General features: G+C 40.5%; 1 protein-coding gene across 1 annotated transcript in view; it reads right to left on the bottom strand.

Annotated features, from left to right (window-relative positions):
• The window catches only part of ZYG11B (zyg-11 family member B, cell cycle regulator), a 45810-nt gene that overhangs the window by 13014 nt on the left and 8337 nt on the right, over window positions 1-24459 (bottom strand). Inside the window, exons 2-6 of the mRNA XM_014549775.1 lie at window positions 18054-18808; window positions 11408-11548; window positions 8261-8437; window positions 5635-5699; window positions 187-286 (exon numbers count right to left, since the gene is read on the bottom strand). Of these exons, the coding sequence (XP_014405261.1) occupies window positions 187-286; window positions 5635-5699; window positions 8261-8437; window positions 11408-11548; window positions 18054-18808 (1238 nt within the window). The remainder of the gene's footprint in view (window positions 1-186; window positions 287-5634; window positions 5700-8260; window positions 8438-11407; window positions 11549-18053; window positions 18809-24459) is intronic.

The following is a 24459-nucleotide window of genomic DNA, read 5'->3' as shown; positions in this document are numbered from 1 at the left end:
CTAGTGTGAATGTAATATCAGTCACTATAGCAGACTAAGGTCAGAGTAAAATCTTTGATCAACCTGGAATTCTGCAATTTTGAATTGCAAGCGTGAATAAGCAGGCTTGCAGAGAGGCTTACTAACCTTTGTGGCTTTCGGATTTTGGGAAAATAATAACTATAAGGGAAACACGAGTTCAGGTACCTTGGCAGCCAGAATGGAAATGATAGCAACTGCCATCCTTTGCATGTTTTGATCCTCATGGTTGCAGAGCCACTGCATGACAAGCTTAGCTGCTTCAAACCTGAAAACACACAAATGGGTTCATGAACTAATTCTGGAGGGGCAGGCACAATTTCAGAGTCCCAGCTGGAAACTGATAATTCCTCTTAATTAACAGAGAATAATAATGATACTTAGTGTTCTGGAGACAGTACCGCAATATTAATTCTGACACTTTGTAATGAAATAAGAGTCAAAACTACTGGGCATTCAACTTCTAAAATTACAGCACATTTCTATTCTGTAGTGATTTCAATAATGTAGTAATAAGTATTTTCTGGGTTCCTCACAGTAGCTAGCACAACAGTAATTCATTCACTTACAAACATGTATTGAACTCCTCTTATGCCAAACATTGTTCTCGGTGCTAGAGACAGAGTAGGGTTCGGGTTATTTTATATTTTTTAGATTCCACATATAAGTGACATTATGTGGTATTTGTCTTTTTCTGTCTGACTTACTACACTGAGCATAATACCATCTAGGTCAGTGATGGCGAACCTTTTGAGCTCGGCGTGTCAGCATTTTGAAAAACCCTAACTTAACTCTGGTGCCGTGTCACATATAGAAATTTTTTTGATATTTGCAACCATAGTAAAACAAAGATTTATATTTTTGATATTTATTTTATATATTTAAATGCCATTTAACAAAGAAAATCAACCAAAAAAATGAGTTTGCATGTCACCTCTGACATGCGTGTCATAGGTTCGCCATCACTGATCTAGGTCCATTTATGTTGTCACAAATGGCAAGATTTCATTCTTTTTTAAAAAACTATTTTTATTTTATTACATTTTATTTTATTTTATTTTTCAATTACAGATGACATTCAGTATTATTTTATATTAGTTTCAGGTGTACAGCATAGTGGTTAGACATTTATATAATTTACAAAGAGATCCTTCCAATAATTCTAATACTCACCTGACACTATACATAGTTATTATACTACTAGAGGCCCAGAGCACAGGATTTGTGCACTGGTGGGGGGGCAGGCCTGCGTGGATCGGCCCACTGTGGGAGCGGCCCACTGTGGGAGCGCCGCCCATCCTGATCAGCCAAGCAGCTGTGGACCTGCCCTCTGAGCGGCTCCTCCCTGGTCCAGCATCTTCTAAGGAGCCGGAGCACCTGCCTCTCCAGGGGACCCGATCCGGGCCGGGCCCAGGGACAATAGCACTGAGAGGCGGTAGAGTAGGTCTCAGTCCTGCAGCGGCCACGAACCCGCCTCCTAGCCTCTGGGGTTAGCTCTGTGAGCCTGGCGGCAGCACTGCACAACCTGCGGGCATCCAGAGGAGGCAGCAGGGAGTGAGGAGGAGGAGCCTGGGGTGAGGAGGCGATGATTGCAGCCTGGGTTCCTGCCCGTCGGCCTGGGGTTCGCAGCGGGAGCAGCTTCTCATCCCTGTCAGCAGCGCTCCCACTGTGGTAGTGCACTGACCACCAGGGGACAGCTCCTGCATTGAGCATCTGCTCCATGGTGGTCAGTGTGCATCATAGCGACTGGCTGACTGGCCATTCTGGTCATTCCACCATTTGGTCGCTGGGCTTTTATTATATGCTAGAGGCTCGGTGTACGAAATTTGTGCACGGGAGGGGGGTGTCCCTCAGCCTGGCCTGCACCCTCTCTAATCCAGGACCCTTGTGGGATCGGGCCTAATCCAGCAGTTGGACATCCCTCTTGCAATCCAGGACCACTGGCTCTTAACCGCCCGCCTGCCTGCTGGCTTGATCCCCCTAACTGCCTCTGCCTTGGCTCTGCCACCATGGCTTTGTCCGGAAGGACATCCGGTCTAATTAGCATATTACCATTTTATTAGTATAGATAGAGGCTTGGTGCACGGGTGGGGGGGAGGGTCTCTGCTGGGGGTGGGGCCAGCCTGAGCTAGGGGCTGAGGGCTGTTTGCAGGCTAGCCATGCCCCCATTGGGGTGGGGGTCCCCGCTGGGGTGCCTGGCCAGCCTGGGCGAGGGGCTGAGGGCCGTTTGCAGGCTGGCCACGCCCCTGGCTTTGTCCAGAAGGACGTCTGGAAGGTCTCCGGAAGGTCTCCTGGTCTAATTAGCATATTACTCTTTTATTAGTATAGAGGATTATTGATTACATTTCCTATGCTGTACTTCACATCCCCATGACTGTTTTGTAATTACCAATTTGTACTTCTTAATCCCTTCACTTTTTTCATGTAGCCGTCCAACTTCCCTCTCATCTGGCAACCCTCAGTTTGTTCTCTGTATCTATGAGTCCTTCTGTTTTCTTTTGTTCATTTATTTTGTTCTTTTAGATTCCACACGTAAGTGAAATCATATGGTATTTGTCTTTCCTGTCAGACTTGTTTCACTTAGCATAATACACTCTAGGTCCATCCATGTTGTCATAAATGGCAAGATTTCATTTTTTTATTTCTGAACTAGAGGCCCAGTGCATGAATTCATGCACAGGTGAGGTCCAGCCAGCCTGGCCTGATCAGGGTTGATTGGGCCGGGCCAGCTATGGGGAGGGGCCGCAGGCGGTTGACCAGCCGGCCCGCCCCCTGGCCGAACTCCAGGTCAAAGGGACAATTTGCATATTAGCCTTTTATTACTAGTATATAGGAGGATACTATTCCATTAAATAGGTAGGTAGGTAGGTAGGTAGAGATAGATAGATAGGTAGATAGATAGATAGATAGATAGATAGATAGATAGATAGATGTATACTACATTTTCTTTATTCATTTACTGATAGATATCTAGGTTGCTTCCATATCTTGAGTATTACTAGTAATGCTGCAATAAACATAGGGGTGCATGTGTCTTTTCAAATTAGTGTTTTTGTTTTCTTTATATAAACTGGCAATAGATTCCTAATGGGCCTCTGCCTCCCTCCATTGTGTTCCCTTCAATTTCTGCCTACACAATTGTAATAAATAAATCTGTAAGAGGACTTAGGTATGATGTCACTCTTGTAGTTAGTATTTTATGATTCTAGCAATGGGCCCATACATTCAAATCTTTTTTCCTGCCTACCATATTCTTACTGCAAAGTAGACTGCTCATTAGTCCCCCAAACATACCCACAGTTATGAGGTAATATGGCCTGAAGTTCTTTTGATTTTTTGGTTTAAATTCTAGTTCTATTTTTATTTTTTCATGTGAGGTGATGCGTTAAGTCATTAAAAACATCATAGGCCCTAGCTGGTTTGGCTCAGTGGATAGAGCATCAGCCTGCGGACTGAAGAGTTCCGGGTTTGATTCTTGTCAAGGGCAGGTGCCTTGGTTGCAGGTTCAATCTCTGGCCCTGGTTGAAGTTTGTGTGGAAGGCAACCCATCGATGTGTCTCTCTCACATCAATGTTTCTCTCTCTGTGTCTCTCCCCCTCCCTTCTACTCTCTCTAAAAAAAAAAAAAAAAAAAATCAATGGAAAAATATCCTTGGCTGACGAGTAACAAAAACATTATAAACTTTGGAGTCAGTCTGGACTCAAATATCACCTTCTACCACTTATTAACTTTGGGACCCTGAGCAAGTCCCTTAATCTCTCTGAACTTCAATATTCTCATCTATCTATAATAATAAAAGCATAATATGCTAATTAGACCAGATGTCCTTCCGGACATCCTTCCGGATGACCTTTTGGATAAAGCTGGGGCTGCGAGGAAAGCCGGTGCCAGTAGCCGGGGGAAGGAAGGCCTACTCTTGCACTAATTTTGTGCATCGGGCCTCTAGTAAAATAATAAGATCTATTCTATAGGACTGTCATGAGGATTAAATGATACCACATATCAAGCTTAAGACTTAGTACAGAACTTGACACACACCACGCTTTTGATAAAGGTTATTTTTTTACTAGTATTATTGACTTCCTCTGTGCCTTTATTTGTACAGTTCCCAAAACATAAAACAACTCAACTAGCTTCATCTTTAAAGCATATAGCATGGCATAAAAAGTACAGGCTCTCAGTCAGTCTGGATTTAAATCTAAATTCTGCTACTTACTATCTTATCACCTTGAGCAAGTTACTAAACCTCTGTGTGCCTCTGTTTCCTCATCTGTAAAATGAAGATTACAAGACTAATCATTTCACAGGACTGATATAAGGACTGAATAAGCATATGTAAAACACAGCACAGTGCCTTGCGATTCCAGTGCTTCATACATGTTAGTTATTTTTATTATCTCAAATGCTATCACTAACATGAAATCTTTAATGATTACGAATCAGATGGAATCTTTCCCTCCTTGTTTGGGGGCCCAATTCATTCTGTTACTTCTTCTATGAAAAATTCTGTTTTCTATTATACTCATTCATTCATCCTTCCATCCATTAAACATCCACTTAAGCACTAGAGACAAAGAGATAAATCAATCACAGTCTCTAACCACAAAGAAGTTCAATTCTAGTAGAGTGCACTAGCTATAAAATAAAATTAGTAATCTACTATATATATTCCAAACTACTTATTTTAAATAGTAAATGGAACACCTCATTCCTCAGCCATGCCATATAACAGTGTACTGTTAACAAAATAAAAGTAAATCACAGTAAAATTGCTGCTGGAGAAATATACATTTCAGTATAAATTTCTTTTTCAAAATATCATCATTAAAAGTTATAAAACAGTAAAATGAAAAAAAAACTCTTTTATCTCCCAAATTATAGCATCTTAGAAAACCCTTTTTACTTATTGGAATCCAGTCTTCCTTTAACCTCTGTTTAAAGTTTCCTCTTAAAAAGTTTCTTCTATAATTCAATATCAAATAACTAATAATAAGAGGTATGATTCAGAGAAAAGAACACTGAACTAGAACTAGATGACTTCTAGTCTGGTAATTACTAGTCACAAAACCATGGGCAAGCACTGAATCTCTATATGCCTCAGTTTCTTTAGCCCACATTATTATGTGGATATTTTTAAAACTATAATCAATATAAATTCTTAAGCAAAGGGCTATGAAAACAGGGGCCCATCTGCTATCATGAATATCAAGACACTGAACTAGAGAAAGTAGATTTAGCATTCTATAAGACAACATATAATCCCATCTACTTGATTAATTGTACAACAGGGATATAACTGGTACGAAATTACCTAAGACTTGTCTGGCGTAGCTCAGTGGTTGAGTGTCAACCTATGAACTAGGAGGTCATGGTTTGATTCCTGGTCAGGGCATATACCTGGGTTGCAGGCCTGACTGATCTCCAGTGTGGGGCGTGCAGGAGGCAGCCAATCAATGATTCTCTCTCATCATTGATGTTTACATCTCTCTCCCCCTCTCCCTTCCTCTCTGAAATCAATAAAAATATATTAACAAACAAACAAAAAAAAGAAATTACTCAAGACAGATTTCTAAAATTCTGTTTTGTCCTATTTTAAGTTTTAGGACTATCACTTGCCTGTTAAATGGAACATCTTGAAGGATCCGGTCACTGCAAAGTGAAAGGAGGCAATTCTTCTGCAACTAAAGAACCAAAGGGAGAAAAAAAAAATCATAAATAAAATGTTGCTTTGTTACTTGTTATTTTTTAAACAGGAGTAGCCTCTATATTAAAAAACAAAACAAAACAAAAAACGGAAGAAGACTGATGAAACCCCACTCATTTTACAGCCTTTATTTTGGCACCTACTGTTGAAATAATGACTTCCACTGGACACATATAAGTTTACCAGCACACTTTTTTTCTTTTCCTTTAGATGACAAATAGGATAAGAAGTAGGATAATTCCAGCTAATTTCCCTCTGTTCTGGTAGACTTTAGGTGGGTCCTGTTTTGTCTTCTGTCTACCTGGCTTCCAGGGGCCATGAAAAACAAAGCCCAAAGTTTATCTGGTTTGAGGGAAGCTGGCTTTAATGATCCACTCACCAATGTGGGATGCCATTTTTACTTGGTTTTGGACATATTTTTTACTAACTTGCCAAGTCACTGCTAAATTTTAAGAGTTAAAAATATAATTTAAGCCCTGGCTGGGTGGCTCAGTTGGTTGGAGCATCATCCCATTCACTGAAAGGTTGTGGGTTTAATTCCTGATCAGGGTGAGTACAAGAGGCAACAGATTGATCAGTGATTCTCTCACATCAATGTTTGTCCCTATCTCTCTCTAAAATCAATAAAAACCATACCAGCTGGTATGGTTCACTGGCTGAACCAGGAGGTCATGGTTTGATACCTGGTCAGAGCACATGCCAGGGTTGCAGGCTTGATCCCCAACAAGAGGAAGCCATTCAATGATTCTCTCCCATCACTGATGTTTCTTTTCTTTTTTTTAACATATTTTTATTGATTTCAGAGAGGAAGGGAGAGGGAGAGAGAGAGATAGAAACATCAATGACAAAAAAGAATCACTGATTGGCTGCCTCCTACACGTCCCCTACTGGGAATCGAGCCCACAACCCAGGCATGTACTCCTGACCGAAATCGAACCCGAGACCCTTCACTCCGCAGGCTGATGCTCTATCCACCAAGCCAAACCAGCTAGAGTTCATCATTGATGGTTCTTTCTCCCTCTCCCTTTCTGAAATCAATAAAAAATTATATATAAATATAAAAGAGGTAATATGTAAATTGTCCGGAATGCCATAACATCACGACCGCTCAGGAGGAGGCTGCAAGTGCAGGTGGGTGGGAGAGGACTGTGTGCGTGGTGAGGCAAGCCACGGCTGGTGCAGGCCCAGAGAGTACAGGGCCTGCCTGCCACCGTGGCTGCGGGGAGGCCTGGAGAGAACAGGGCCCGCCAGCCGCGGCGCGTGAGCTGCAGAGGAAACACCTTTTCTGACCACTCATTGGCTAAGTTCCCTGTACGCCACCTGCAGTGTTCTTGGTAACTTGGGTAATAAGAATCCAAGAAGGTGATCTAGGGTTTTTCCACCTCACTACTGGAGGAAAAAACGAAGGTCTGCTGCTGGAGGGGCTAAGAAATATCATATCCTGCCCTAGCTGGTTTGGCTCAGTGGATAGAGCCTGGGCCTGTGGACCACAGGGTCCGGGTTGGATTCTGGTCAAAGACATGTACCTAGGTTGCAAGCTCCTCCCTGGCCAGGGCCCAGGTCAGGGGTCATGCAGGAGGCAACCAATTGAAGTGTCCCTTTCACATTGATGTTTCTCTCTGTCTTTCCCTCTCTCTTCCACGCTCTCTAAAAATCAATGGAAAAATATCCTCAGGTGAGGATAAAAAAAAGAAAGAAATGTCATATCCTATGAAAGACAGCTTGAAAATGCCTAAAGAAAGTTGTCATTTTTTCATGGTGAAGGGACCTGACTCCATGTTGGTGAAAACACCTTGGTGGCTGCAGCAGCTGGCAGTGGCAGCAGCAGCGAAGTGATGGAGGTGGCGCCTTCCTCTAATCAGCCCAGTTGCCTCCCGCAGAGGGAGGCCTGGAAGCGGGCCTAAGCCGTCAGTAGGACATCCTCTGAAGGCTCCTGGACTGAGAGGGGGCAGGCTGGACTGAGGGACCCCCCACCCTGCCCCCAGTGCACAAATTTTCATGCACCGGGCCTCTAGTTATATAGATAAAGAAAAAATAAAATCAATAAAAACAGCCTCAAGTGAGGATTTATATATCTATATCTATATCTATATCTATATCTATATCTATATCTATATCTATATAATTTAAGCAGTATTTTGAGTTGTCATCTGGCTAGGTTATATAGTCTGCCATACCTCTAGAAATAGAAAATCCTTGTCTTATTCATTTCTGTATCCCAGTACTTGATAGTATATGGCCCAGAACAGATAGATGCTCTATGGCTAGACTCAAGATCTAGGTTGAAAATGAGTTTTATATGGCTTACACTATTTCCCTGAACATTTGGATTTAAATACTATTTAGGCAGGGAATGCACACTTTAGTTTTCTACTTCTCTGTTGTCCTACACTCAGTCATACCACAAATTTATTACTTTACAGCTTCTAAAGGCATTAGAATTTCCACCCTCGGTCTATTAAATTGAACTATATGGAGGTAGGAGATGGGTAGGAGACACTAAAAGGACTATTTGAATGCAGATTCCCATATGCTTACCTGCTGGTGATTAGGAAAATGTTCCATAGCTTTCAGCAGCAAATGGGTCACATCAGCCAGGAGTCGGACAGGCATTCCTACAGCAAGATCCTGCTTGGTTAAATTAAATACACAGGCGCTTGCAGCAAGTTGCACTGGTAAATTCATAGGGTGGTTTCTCATCCCAGTGACCACAAGCTGGAAAAAAAAATTAATCCACCTTATAAATCCAAGCTCTCTTCACATAGCAACATTATTGTGTTAATATATAATAATTTCTAAAATGTCTTAAGTATCTTTTTTGTTCTCATGTGCAAAGAGCCTAGGACATAGCAGTTGCTCACTAATACTTAGTTCCTGTGAACCTGGTTCATGTCCAGAAATTTTTCTGTAAGACTAATGAATCTTTTTTATTCAGGTAATTTATCTCTGTGTATCCAAGACCTAATACAGTATCTGTTATATGGTTAACACAATAAATTCTTAATGACTTAAATAGAGTAAAGCAGATGCAAACTAGTTTCAGATGAGACTGGGCACGTCAGGGTGATATGGCAGTAGACTAAATTTCACTTTCTTTTTTTTCTACTTTTACTTTTATTAGCATTTATTTTATGCTGAATTTACTCCCTGGCCATAGTTTTTGTTTCTTCAGTTTCTTCTGGGATATCTTTTTCTTTCATGTAACTTCCTCTTCTGGTTTAAGAACAATCTGCTCTTTTTTAGTAAGGATCATCTAAATGTGGGAGGGAGAGCTCATCTATGGGTTAATCTGTCCATGAACTCTGTAAATTAACTTAAGCTTTGTTCACCTGGATGTGCTCAATGACTAGAGAACCTACGTCTAAACCCTGAAGTTTAGCATTACTCTCTGCACTTTTAAGCACGTGCAGGAAAAATTCAGCACTCTTTTTGGCCACTGACCCTGCATCCTCCCCGACTCTATGGCCTGGGCAAACCTACCAATTCCACCATTCTAAAGACAGAATGGCACACATTTGCTTCTGTACAGTAACATCCTTCAGATACTTGGTGGCCTGCATATCCTTGATGGCCTGGGCAATTTATGAGTGTTCTTAAAGGGAACACAAAGATTTGAACCTTGATTTTGTAGGGTTTTCTGGGTCAAGTGAATAGCAAATCATTTTCAGAGGTCACTTCAAGCCACTTTCAAATTCCAACATTCAGTTCCTTGAGAATGCTGTTAAAGTTAGAGCACAATAAAATCCATTCACTTCCTTCTGGCCTTGATAACTATTTTCTACCTTTCCCTCTCTAATCAACCCCCCAACAAATCCTTCCTACTCCTCATTATCCATATCATCTGAAGACCTTGCTTCCAACTACATGGAGAAAACTGAAGGAATCAGAAAGGAACTTCAGAGTCCCTCTAACCAGCCTATACACATGCTGCCTTCCTGCCTGTTACCATAAATGATTTTTGTGGGCTCCTGTTGAAAGGTAATCTCTCCATTATGTCCTAGATCCTTCCTTTCTTGTCTACTCAAGGATATTATTTCAGCTGTTCTCCCCTCTCACTTTTACACCATTTTAAAATTCTGCAGTAAATGCCCTGGCCAGTGTGGATCAATTGGTTGAGTGCCATCCCTTGTACCGAAAGGTCACTGGTTTGATTCCTGGTCAGGGCACATACCCAGGTTATAGGTTTGATCCCCGGTCGGGTTGTGTATGGGAGGCAACAGATTCATTTTTCACTTTCACATTGATGTTTCTCTCTCTCTAAAATCAATAAAAATATATTTTTTAAAATTCTGTACTAGGTCATTCATATCATCATATAAAGTTAGTTTGTCACCCATCTTAAAAACAAACCCATTTCCTCAGGCAACTACCACCTTTTTTCCTTTGCTCACCATTGTAGCAAAACCTCTTAAAATAACTGCCTACATTATTTTCTCTCTTTATCATTCGCTGATAAATGAATGAATGAATGAGTAAATATTTCAGATCAGGACTAGAGATCTAGTCCTTTGGTCCTAAAATAAATAGATAAGGCATATGCCAAGTGCCAATATCCTCTGGTATGTATGGAGCAGGTGATAGGCATTGGGGATAATACCCTAGGGTCTGAAATGTACTTGTTCCTATTCATGCACCCCATTCTCAAAATTTAAGATCCCTGAAGGTTAAGTCATTTCTGGTTGTGCCACAAACTTATTGTTATTAAACCTCACAGACCTTCAGTTACACAATCTATAAAATAGAAGGTACAACTTATCAGTTGGGACTGTGGTGCTCACTAAATGAGATAACAAATATAATATATTCCTTTACTCACTGGTTTCAAAAATGAATGTGTGTAAGGATTATCTTTTTAAAAATTTATCTTTATTGTTGAAAGTATTACAGATGTCCCCAATTTTCCCCATTGACCACCACTTCCCTGTTCCCCTAGCCGCCCCTAGGCCTTCACCTCCCTATTGTCTGTGTGGATGGGATATGCATAAATTCTTTGGTTAATCTCTTCCCATCACTTCCCTTGCAGATTCCCCTATTGAATCTAAATTTCTTGGGGTGGGGTTCACAAATCTGCTTTTTAAAATAGGCAATACACCAGACTTCTGGTAGACAAAGACCACATTCTGACAAACACTGCCCTAAGCAATCAACAAAATTAAGAATCTTCCTTACTTGCCCTTTAAAAGCTGTCTTGGTTAAAATAACATGGCTTAGTTATGAAAGCACAGGAGGAGGTTTATAAATGACACAGGAGGTTTATAAATGGCATGGAAAGCACAGGAGGTTTATAAATGGCATTGGAATTCCAATGTTGTATTTCTAAAAAGAGCCTATATGGAAGCAATACAGGGCTAATACCTATTGCAGTGTCCTGATTCAAGTCATATACTTTCATTTTCTACTACAACTGGTGAGACAATATCACACTGGTCACTGGTTTTAGGTAGTTAAATATCATCTGGAAGGCATTCATACTACTTAATGAGACTGCTATATAATTTCAAAAACATTATGCAATTATCTTCCCTCTTTCTCATTTACTGCTAATAACTGAAGTCATACATCATCAATCCTATTACAAAAAAGAGTCAAAGGCTAAATGCATATTTTCACCAGTTTTCTTTACAAAACCATCATCTAGCCAGGCAGATCATTTCAAATTTTTCATATCCAGTTTCTTATTCTTACCTTTAAAATTTCTGGCTTTGTTTTTTCCATCACATGAGTTAGACTAAAAAGGTGAAATAGAGCTTCCCGGACAAAGAATGCTCGTTCACTGTACCGCTTCAATGCTTCTGCAATCTGAGTTTCGTTGGCTTCTCCAGACACCTTTGAACAGAGCCAGAAAATTAGCTTTTAGGTTCTTCTCAACCCTCTAACTTTCTCTATCCAAATATTATTTGTATAGATGGCATCCAGGATAGCTATGTAAGGCTTAAAACAAATCAGAATAGTCATCCTATGCAGATGCACATATGTTAGAGAGAGATACTGATATAGATAGCTATAGATATAGAGATATATATATCCTATATAATAAAAGCCTAATATGCAAATCGACTGAACAGCAGAACGACTGGTCACTATGATGCTCACTGACCACCAGGGGGCAGACGCTCAACATAGGAGCTGCCTCCAGCCCGCAGGCCCCAGGCGAGCCAAGGCGGGTGCCAGCAGGGGGCCCTCCCGATCGCCCCACCAATCAGCCCTGATCACCAGCTAGGCCTAGGGACCCTACCCGTGCACGAATTTCATGCACAAAGCCTCTAGTATATTATATAGGCTCAGACCCTACTATGAGCCTGTGGGTAAAATTTTCTACATTGCACCTAAAATAAATCTCAATTTATTTAATACTATCTATAAGGTCTTGCCTTGGGATTAGGCTTTTATCTACCTCTTAAGGTAACCCTCTCCCCCTAACATACAATGTTATAGCCACATGGGCTATTTTCCTGATCTTTCAATAAGCTAAGCTTTCCCAGGACAAGGCCATTAATAATAATAAAAGTATAATCTGCTAATTAGACTGGACATCCTTCAGGACAACCTTCTGGACGAAACTGGGGCTGCAAGGAAAGCCCAGATCCCAGGTGCCAGAAGGAAGCTGGTGCTGGCAGCCGGGGAAGGAAGGCCTACTCTTGCATGAATTTCATGCATCAGGCTTCTAGTTATTTATAATATCCTCTCACTGAAATCTTCCTCTCTTTCTTTGACTAATTTCTACTCAATCTTCCCAATTCAAGTTAAACAATACTTCTTTAGCAAGGCCTTCTCTGACCCACCAATTTAAGTCAGATCCCTCTGAAACATCTTTTTCATAGCCATTATCATAACCACCCCTCCCCCAACTACACTGACCCATTTACCACTGTATCCCAACAGCTGGCAATATGTGTGCCTTACAATAAAAACTCAGTAAGTATTCATCACATAAATGTATAAATTAATTTCCCCAGATTTATTAAGCTCTCAGTCAGCATCGAGAGGTTCTGTTAAAAATTAAGACCATCTAGGAATTTCCCATTTATAAAGGTTAATACACTTAACTTAAACTATGGTTCATGTACCATTGGGTAAACAAATGTACATAATAAGAAGTGGCTCTTTATAAAGTTAATCCAACTAGTAAGTGAAAGAGAAATTATTAGAATAGCACCATAATCTCCAATGAATTAATGGAACTAAGTATTAAGTTCCAACAACTGTTAACATCACAGAATAGATAACAACCAGACATTATATACTTCCTTAATGAAAGAGCATGACACCTTAAGGGTCCTTTCAAAGAGATCAAACATGAGTGTGATTAAGTTTCCTATCCAGCTACCAATCTGTATAAAATTCCAACACAGGGAAATATGCACCAAGAGTATATAGTTGTGAAAATCCAGACTGAGGGAAATTCTACAAGTCAAAAAAAGCTGGATTCTTTAATAGACAAATCATAAGGAAAAGAAAGGAATGGAGAGGGAACCTGTAAATTAAAAGATACTCAAAAGACAAAATTTTGAAAAATGGACAAGATTAACTAGAGATAAATAGTTGGGTCATAACACTATATATAAAAAAGCAAGGACATGATTATTATTATAAAGTCAGAATAGAGGTACTTTTTAAAAATATATATATTTTATTGATTTTTTACAGAGAGGAAGGGAGAAGGACAGAGAGTCAGAAACATCGATGAGAGAGAAACATCGATCAGCTGCCTCCTGCACACCCCTTCCCGGGGATGTGCCTGCAACCAAAGTACATGCCCTTGACCGGAATCGAACCTGGGACCCCTCAGTCCTCAGGCCGACACTCTATCCACTGAGCCAAACCAGCCAGGCAGAATAGAGGTACTTTTGTAGAGAAGGAGGGAGTTGTAATCAGAATTGGACACATGGAAGAGCTTCAGGGTAGCTGCCAAAGTTCTATTTATTAACCAGAGTGATGGTCTCAAATGTGTTCACCTTATTTTCACTCACTAAGCTATACATTTGTTATTTATGGTCTTTGTATCCATCTTATTTTATAATAAGGTTTAAAAATATGTAAAAAAAACCCACACAACCCTGTCATTCAGAGAGATATAATCTCATTACATTGGAAGACAGGTATTTTTTGGCAGTAACATTATGCAGGATGAAACAAAAATAAATACTTAAAAAATATATTACTCAGAAACTAGGTTTTATATGAACATACAGTATTTAGGTAGGAAATGCAGCTTTGAGAAAATGAAGGGCTGCATCATGACTGACATTTCAACCACTGATATGATATGCTACAAGATCTAATACAAACTAGACTATAGTACTGATGTGTGCCAAGTGACACAAGGGCACATACCAAGCATCTGTAAGATTGTAGAAATAACAATGCTATTTCTTTACAAAATGTTTTAAAAACTATTTATATATAATATACATGCATACACATTGGTCATGACTATGTATTCACATATATAAGCAGTAATCCTATATAATAAAAGGGTAATATGCAAATTGACCCTGACAGCAGAACGACTGGGAATGACTGGTCACTATGACACACAGTGACCATCAGGGGGCAGACGCTCAATGCAGGAGCTGCCCCCTGGTGGTCAGTGTGCTTCCACAGGGGGAGCTCTGCTCAGCCAACGTGTCAGCCACAAGCCAGGCTGACGACTGCCAGCACAGCGCTAAGGATGTCTGACTGCAGCTTAGGCCTGCTCCCTGCTGGCAAGTGGACATCCCCCAAGGGCTCCCAGGCTGCCAGAGGGATGTCTGACTGCCAGCTTAGGCCCGATCCCCCGGGGAGCAGGCCTAAGCCAACAGGTGGACAGCCCCTGAGAGGTCCCAGACTGTGAGAGGGCACAGGCCGGGCTGAGGGACCCCCCACAAGTGCACAAATTTTTGTGCACTGGGCCTCTAGTTGAATAATAAAATTCTCCAAGTGTTCACCTCTTTTTAATCACCCTGAACCTTTTCTTACCTTCTCTTAGATTTGGAAACACACTGAAATATTATGTGAAACAAAAAAGATTTTAAGGGGGAAATTACTTAACAATGATTTCAGTCAGACTTCATTTACCCACAATTGGTTGATTCCAAACAGATTTATAATATCTTATATAAAATATAGCCTCAAGTTTGCATGGGAACCACAGCTTGGTAGATAACCCCAGAGTCTGGGAATGAGGTGCCCCATAAATCTAAGAATCCTAGTTGTGGAGAAGTAGAAGGTTCAAGAAATGGATTGTGACAAAAGAGCAAATTGACTGGGGGAACCGTGATGACAGAGTTGGAAATTCTATGGCAAGAAAGCCCTCTGTGTTGGGATTAGAAAGGGAGAGAAAGAACTAAGATACTCAAATAGAGACAATGAGATGTAGTGGAAAGATACATATTAGTACTTTGGAATCAAATAGTCCAAAGATACAGGGGCAGGGTCTGATGTCATCTAGTTGTGAGCCTTAAGAAAACCATTCCCTCTCATTGAGTCAGGAGATCAAAATAATTAATATATATGTAAATGCAAAACTACGCCCCCCCCTAAAAAAAAACACCCACAACCTCTTCTTATAACTAACTGACCACTCAGAGTACCATATATGCAATGTCTTATAAAGAATTCTAGGGAGTCACACTGTCTCTACTTCTTATATCCTTCAGTCTGGCCTAAAAAACTCAGGAATGTAAAGCCAAAAAACCAGTCTCAACTAATTTAAAGCATCACAATAATGAGACAATCATTTCAGACAAGTTTTTCATCAACTTTGCTAAGTTAGACAATTCTAAAAAAGGAGACATGGCAACATCAGCTCTCCTCCCTTAACATGACCTATTATTTTCCAGTTTTCAAATCAGTGGTCAAATAATGTAAAAAGGGCATAAATTTTTGTATTTAGTTGAATAAAGGGTAAAGATCCAATGATCTTTATCTTAAAAAATATTTTAAAACAATGATTCTCAACTTTGGCTGCATATTAATCACCTACTCAGCTTTAAAAAATACTGAAGCCTGAGTTCTACCTCTCTGTGATTCTGATTTACTTGTTCAAACTTTCTAGGCTATTCCTTTTTTTTTTAATCCTCAACTGAGGATATTTTTTTCAACTGATTTTTAGAGAGAGCAGAAAGGAGGGAGGGAGGGAAGGAGGAAGGGGGAGGGAGGGGGAGAGAGAGGGAAAGAGAGAAAATATCCATGTCAGAGAGACACATCGATTGATTGCCTCCAGCACCCACCCCAACTGGGGCCAGGGATCAAATCTGCAACCCAGGTATGTGCCCTTCACTGAGAATCGAACCCTTAGGTGTGGGCCAATGCTCTAACCATCTAACAACACTGTCCAGGGCCCAGGTTATTTCTTTTCAATTAAAATTTTTTTCCAGCTTTAGCAAGAATAATCTATAATAATAAAAGCATAATATGCTAATTAGACCAGACAGCCAAACAACCTTCTGGAGGACATCCTTCCAGACAAAGCCATGGTGCCAGGAGCCAAGGCAGAGGCGGTTAGGGGTGATCAGGCAGGCAGACAAGTGGTTAGGGGAGATCAGGCAGGCAGGCGAGCAGTTAGGGGTGATCGGGCAGTCAGGTGAGTGGTTAGGGCCGATGAGGCAGGCAGGCAGAGTGGTTAGGGTGATCAGGCAGTCAGGCGAGTGGTTAGGGCCAATGAGGCAGGCAGGCAGAGTGGTTAGGGTGATCAGGAAAACACGATCACATAGCATGTATTTGGTTGTCTGACTCCCTCACTAGTTACAAGCTCTATGAGGGCAAGATCATATTGTCTGGCCTCATGATCAAAAACCCATGTCCAGCACAGTATCTAGTGTACAGAGATACCTGATAAAATATTTATTGAATGAATAAAAAAGAATAACTCAAAATCATTTTCTACACTCTATTTTTTAAAGTCTAAATTTATAAATAACCTAGGAATTGAGATATTTATAAGATATTTATAATTAACCTTGCCTTTTCCTTTACTGAAATCAATGATGGTTGCTCAAAAAAGATACCTTGCCATTGTAGCCATAATCACTTCTGGGCCATCCCTGACACTGCTCCAGGTCAGATCAAAGAATGCTTCTGCTTAAGTGGTAAAGGTAATAAGGGGGTGGGGGGGCAATGTGGCTCTGAGCTAGACATGTAGATCCAAATGTTGGTTCTAATGAACAATAAATCATATAATTTCTGAGTCTATGTTTGACATCTATAACATGTGATTAATACCTATCAATATAAAGCATCTAGAGGACACAATATATATTAGAAAAATATTAGTTTTCCTTAAATTTGTCACATTCTTTTCTTCAAGGTCTGACTCAGATACCATTTTCTCCATCAAACCCCTAATTCTCCAGCTAGAAGAAATTTCTCCTACTCTCTTATAGCAACTACTAGAGGCCCAGTGCACGAAATTCGTGCACGGGGGAGGAGAAGGTCCCCTCAGCCCAGCCTGCACCCTCTTCAATCCGGGACCCCTTGGGGGATGAGGGACTGCCGGTTTAGGCCCGATCCCCAGGACATCCCTCTCACAATCCGGGACCACTGGCTCCTAACTGCTCACCTGCCTGTCTGCCTGATTGCCCCTCACTGCCCCCCCTGCCGGCCTGGTCATCCCCAACTACCCCCCTGCTGGCCTGGTCACCCCCAACTGCCCCTCTGCCGGCCTGGTTGCCCCCAACTGACCCCCTAACGGCCTGGTTGCCCCACGCAGCCTGCTGTTCAGTTGTTTGGTCGTCCCTCACTAACCCCCCTGCCGACCTGGTCGCCCCACGCAGCCTGCTGTTCAGTCGTTACTGTTACTGTGACGGCATCCTGGACAATTTGCATATTCCTCTATTATTAGTATAGATAGCTATCCTTGGCTTTATAGTTCTTGTTTTTTTGTGACCAAACCATCACCATTCCTATCAGACTAAGCTCCTATATCTTTTTCATCTTCGAATGCCAAACTGTATTAAGCTCAATAGATGCTTGCTAAACTGAATTTAAAACAGGTATAAGAAACGTAAGAAAAGCAAAATTTTACCATTTCTGCAGTAGATTTTTAAAGATTTTTCTAAATCTCTAGGCTTTCTAGGGCCTACTATGTGACTTGTACTTTACATATATAATTATTAATCTTCAAAAGAATTCTGCAAGGTAGGAACGATATCCATTTTATAAATAAAGAAATGTAAACTCAAAAAATGACACCATAGCTTGCTCTAGGTCATAAAGTAAGCAAGCTGGGATTTTCGTTAGGACTCTGACTCTAAAGCAAGGTCCATATATTATTAGACATTCATCTTAATGGAATCTTATGTAACTAAGACATTAGACAACCTGACAAAATAATACATTTTTAAAGTCTAACCTTCAAATGCCCTTCGCCTGTGAGGAATTCAGAGTAACCAGCATCAGTGGCCAGCAAACCCACGAACTGCATACTGGGCCGTTGTTGTATAAAGGCTTCAACAGCTTTATCTGTCACATGCTTTCTCCCAGAAACGTCCAGGGAGACCAGGTTGGGTAGGATATCTTTTTGTTCTAATAATCGAAGAGCTATGTCTGATGTAAATTGTTTATCATCTGATATATCAAGATGATTCAGATATTTTAGTTCTCGAACAACATCCAGTATCTGAGTAGTTGTCATTTTTAAACATTTTAAGTGATGCATGGTTAGAGACTTGAGTCGGTTTTTGCAGGCCAGCAGAGCCGTGATGTCTGTAATTGAGGTGTTAGAAATATCCAGGCTCTCTAATCTTGGCAATGAGGCAACTTCAGCCAGGTCTTCATTGTAAAAGAGAACGTTGGTGATGCTTAATGCTCGAAGGCCAGAAAGCTGGTTGAAGCACCGCTCATAAGGATCTTCAAGGGACAGAGTTAATGAATTCAGCACCAGGCACTGGAGATTTTGCTGGATCCATTTATTACTGCCAAGCCCGCTGATGATGTCTGTAATCGTGATGTCAGCATTCACACCTGTTGCATCAAGTTCCACTAACTTGTGATGGCAGAAGGCTTTCCGAAAAGCAACAGCAGAGATCTTGGCTTTGCGAATGCAAGCTCTCTTTAAGCGCATCTGGTTACCCCTAAAAATACCTACAGTTCCATCATTCAGGAGACCTGGAAAAAAAAAAAGCAGCACTTGAACTTCAAAAAATGGTTTAAGAAAAACTAAAATTTCCAGCATACTTTACATTTCCAAAGCACTCCCATGTGACAATGTTTCATTTAATATATATATAACAATAGACCTAGGTAAAAATATTATCTACGATTTATAGATGAGTAAACGGGGGCTTAGAAAACTGACTTTCGAAGATACCAGAGCTAGCAAGTGGCAGACTAAGGACTGTGGTAGACGTTACTGAAACTAACATCTGGTTCTTCTCATCTTCCTGAACACATGGACAACTACATTTCCCAGGACACCCTTGGAGTTAGATGGGGTCCTGTCCTTAGTTCTGGCAAATGGGCTGTAACCTGAAGCACCTGAGACCCAGTGCATAATTTTTCATTCTATCTTTTCCTGCTATGACAAATGAGGAGCCTTCAAATTCTAGACAGTTAACCTTTATGAGAGTGGAGCTTCCATCAGCCTACCTCCTAGAGTGACCATGGAGCAGAACCCTCCATGAATTTGCAGCATTTAGGCATCATGAGTGAGGTCTAAACTTTGTGTTATACTACTAGTTCTGGGGGGTAAATTTGTTAGTAATGCATTTCTAGACTATCCCTTTAAGTCACTATAACACATTATTAAACACATATCTACATATAAATATAGTTAGCACATATGTCTATAGTTCATTATTAAACTACTAGCTAATAAGATCTAAAATATTATTAAAAGGATCGAGAGCAGTGGTTCTCAACCTTCCTAATGCCGCGACCCTTTAATACAGTTCCTCATGTCGTGGTGACCCCCAACCATAAAATTATTTTCGTTACTACTTCATAACTGTAATTTTGCTACTGTTATGAATCGTAATTTAAATATCTGATATGCTGGATGTATTTAGGCGACCCCTGTGAAAGGGTCGTTCGATCCCCAAAGGGTCTCGACCCACAGGTTGAGAACCACTGATCTAGAGGTTATAGTCCCTCCCTGTCAGATGAACTCAAATAAAGTGAGCACAGTAACCTCTTGAAGTCCCTAAGAGATAAAAAAATAATAATAACTCGTTATACCAAGAACCAGTAAGGTTTCAAACTGAAAAAAAGATAATCTGTAAATTCAATGTGAGATAATAAAAATGTTAAAATTATTTGACAAATATTTTAAAGGAGCCACCATAAAAAATGCTTAAGTGGGCAATTACAAACATGCTTGAAACAAATTAAAAATGGAAAGCCTCAACAAAAAAAATAAAAGACCTTAAGAAAAAACAAATGGAAATTTTAGAACTGAAAAATACAGTAATAATAGCCGAACCGGTTTGGCTCAGTGGAAAAATACAGTAATAGTTGGGTTCAACTAGAATGGAAGAAACAGAGGAAAGAATCAGTAAACTAATAGATGAAACAATAAAAATCACTCAAATCTAAACAGAAAAAAAAATACACTGAAAAAAAATGATCAGAGCTATTTGTATTATTGAATTCCCAGGAGAGGAGAAAGAGGGCAGGGTTGAAAAAGTACTAAAAGAAGTAATAGCTATAGACCTATGAGAATGCTCAAATAAAAAATTGCAATAACACCAAAGGCTGGCAAGTATGTGGAGAAACTGGATCTGTCCTATATTGCAGGCAGGAGTGTAAAATGGTACTACCACACTTAAAACAGTTTGGCATTTTTCTTAAAACCTAAACATGCAACTATCAAACAACCCAGCAAGAGCACTCCTGGGTATTTATCCCAGTGGATGAATGGTTATACAAACAGATGTACTTCATAACATGGACTACTACTCAGAGATAAAAAGGAATGATTGATACACATAACAATCTGGAGGAGTCTCCAGAATAAATCCCAAAAGGTTATATACTGAATGATTCCACATATATAACATTCTTGAAATGACAAAATTACAGAAATGGAGAACAGAAATGGTTGCCAGAGTTTACGGAGGGGGAAGGAGTAGAGAAGTGATTGTGGCTATCGAAGAGTAACATAGCCCTTGCTGGTTTGGCTCAGTGGATAGAGCATTGGCCTGTGGACTGAGAGGTCCCAGGTTCGATTCCATCAAGGGCACATGCTGGGGTTTCGGGCTTGATTCCCAGTAGGGGGCTTGCAGGAGGCAGCCAATTAATGATTCTCTCTCATCATTGATGTTTCTATCTCTCTCTCCCTCTCTGAAATCAATAAAAATATACATTAAAAAAAAAAGGGCAGCCCTAACCGGTTTGGATCAGTAGAAAGAGCGTCTTGCAGCAGACTCAAGGGTCCCAGGTTCAATTCTGGTCAAGGGCATGTACCTTGGTTGTGGGCACATTCCCAGTAGGGAATGTGCAGGAAGCAGCTGATCGATGTTTCCCTCTCATTGATGTTTCTAACTCTCTATCCCTCTCCCTTCCTGTCTGTAAAAAATCAATAAAATATATATATTTTAAAAAAAGGGCAACATGAGGGATCCTTGTGGAGATGGAAATTTTGACCATATCAATGTCAATATCCTGGTTGTGATATTGTATTATGGTTTCACTACCACTGGAGAAGGAGGATATCATCTGTATTATTTATTACAACTTCATGCGACTCAACAATTGTCTTAAAAATACAAAGTTCAAATCCAGTTTCTCCAATTTTAAAGAGATCACTGAAGAAAATTTGAAAGTGTTGACATGGAATTAAGGGAATTCCATTTGATGGTTTCAAATTTCTTGCTAAGAATAAGTGACAGAAAGTCTGAGAAGAGCAAAAAACATCTGAAACAATTATTAGGAGCACCACTAATGATCAGAGAAATACCCAAGAATTCCTGGGCAGTGCTGAGGAGCCTTAGCTTTATATTACTGAACTGCCTCCTCATCATTCAGGTCTCAGCTTAATTATCACCTCCTTGAAAAAGCTTTCATTCATCATCCAAGCTAAAGTAGACGCCTTTTTTTTTTTTCCTGAAAACGATGTTCTTTTTCCTCAGAGAATCTATCACAAGTTGTAATCCTATATGTTTATTATGTCTCCGACTGGACTATACACCCCATGCAAGCAACATTTGTGTTTAATATTGTACACTCAGCACCTGACATAGTGCCTCGCATGCAACAGGTGTTCAATAATTACTTCCTCTGGCACGTCCTTCTTAAACATTTTATTTCTATTGAGCCTCTTCTGCACTCATTAGTAACTCCTTTCACACTAATGTTAAAGATTTCTGTTAAGGATGCTTGTAAAAAACAAAAATGGGAATAGACACTAAGTTAAGATCAATGTTTACCTTGTTTATGACACAAATTAAATTTTCATATATTTTTAAATGTTAGTCTTGTTTTTACAGCTGAAATTTCAGGCTCCTAAATTAATTACTGATTTTAATCTTAGTGACTATCACAGTGCCTTTGGATATTGTATACATACATTTAGTAAAATGGGTTACTCCTGGACTATTTGGGTCAGTGTACATTAAGTGAATTTTTCTAATTACAAAGTTTAAGGGTCTATAATTCAAATTAATGGAATTAAAAGAGCAAAGAAATTTTTAAAAAGGAAAAAAGAGAGACTGAGATTTAGAAACCAGTCCTGTGTTTGAGTCCTGGTTCCAATATTTATTTGCTATTTGACACCAGACAAATTACTCCACAAATCTAATATTTCTAACCTGCAAAAGGGGAATACTTATATTTCTTTCACAGGGATTGCTGAAAAAATGAAATAAGACAATATACATAAAAAGCACTTTGCAAATTGAAAGCACTATACAAACATCATTAACTATATTTGAAAGAAATCTTTCTAGATCTTTTCCTCCTTTCAAAAATAAATATACTGAAGAATCGTTTGTCTTTTCCCATGACCAATAATTGTACTTGCTACAATGTATTTAAGCTAAATTTTCCTTTGATGTCATTCGATCTGCTTGGGTTGTAGTTGACAGCCTGCCCCTTCAGATTATCAATTCTTTTTTGGTCTTGCTTTGTTAATCCTCACATGATATTTTTTTAAATTGCTTTTCAGAGAGAGTGAAAAGGAGAAAGAGAGAGAGAGAGAGAGAGAGAGACAGACAGACAGACAGACAGACAGACATCGATTGGTTGCCTCCCACAGGTGCCCCTATCCAGGCCGGGGATGGAACCTCGAATTCAGGTACATGCCCTTGACTGGGAATCAAACCTCAGACCCTTAGTGAACAGCCGACGCTCTGACCACTGAGCCATGCCATCCAGGGCAGATGATCAATTCTTAATTTGCCAGGGTCAAAGAATCAATATGTTCTAAATGAGGGTTCCTCAATGAGGTTTTTTTAAAAAATATATTTTATTGATTTTTTACAGAGAGGAAGGGAGAGGGATAGAGAGCCAGAAACATCGATCAGCTGCCTCCTGCACACCTCCAACTGGGGATGTGCCCGCAACCAAGGTACATGCCCTTGACCAGAATCAAACCTGGGACCCTTCAGTCCGCAGGCCGACGCTCTATCCACTGAGCCAAACCGGCTAGGGCCCTCAATGAGTTCTTTCAATGAATAAAGTACAGAAGCATTAATGCAAGGAATTTGCCCCAAAGCATTTTTTATTTCTTTCTGCTTTAGTCTATAGATAGCTGAGGTAACCAGCAATATGACTTCCAGATAAATGGGGTATTCATCTGGGACTATAAACCCTCAATCATTTAGAAAGTCTATTTAGCTATTTAAGGATGTAATCCATGTTTCAAAGGTTTCAATTTAATCCCATACCTGAACATGTCAAGGTGTATCAATTTAGGTTAGGTAGGCAGTATAACACAGACACATTAACATTAGATGGCAAAATTCTTACTCTGATTCATAGCTCACAAGTGCACATTTCCTGAAAAATTTTGAGCACTGAGACACAGATAGAATGAACAGAAATTATGGTAAGAAAATTATAGATCTCAGAGAGAACCAAGATGGCGGCATAGGTAAACACCTATACTTGCTGCCTCTAACATCCACATCAAAATTACAACTAAAAGGCAGAACAACTACCACCCAGAACCACAGGAAAGCTGGCTGAGTGGAAGTTCCACAACTAGAGAGGTGAAGAAAGCGCATTGAGACTGGTAAGAGGTGCGGAGGCATGGAAAGAGCTGGCACCTGGATGTGCTACACTTTTAATCGGGAGGGAGATACAAGCTCCCGCTTGCTCTGAACTCCAGTTCCAGGCGAGACTCTGGGGGACCCAGGCACATACGGGGAGAAACTGACTGTCTGGCATTGGGACAGGAACGTGAGGGCGGCTTTCTCTCAGAGGTGCTCACAGCGAGCATTGTTTCTGCACGGGGGCACAGGACATGGAGACCCGGGGAACTCTCTGGTGCAGGGCTGACTGGCAGCCATTGCTGTTTGCTCTGCCCTGGTGATTCCCAGAGACCCTGTCCCACCTAATTTACAACCCCATATGCATGGCCTGTCCTTTCTCTGCCTAAAACCTGTCAAACTGCAGCTGGGTCAGAGAGCCCCAGAGCTTCCAAAAGAAGGCCCAAGGCCCTGCCGGCCTTGCTTCACAGATGGGCCTTGGTCTGGGCACTTCCAAACCGAAGAGGAGGAATCTGCAGATGTCTCTGTAGCTCCTGCTGGGCGGCTCCAGACACTGGCTGACCTTGCACCTCCTTGGAGATCCAAGAGCCAGTGTACCCAGTGGTCAGAGTG

Source organism: Myotis brandtii, unplaced genomic scaffold (assembly GCF_000412655.1).
Source record: "Myotis brandtii unplaced genomic scaffold, ASM41265v1 scaffold57, whole genome shotgun sequence".
Taxonomy (NCBI): Eukaryota; Metazoa; Chordata; class Mammalia; order Chiroptera; family Vespertilionidae; genus Myotis; species Myotis brandtii.
This window is presented reverse-complemented; position numbering and strand designations above follow the sequence as displayed.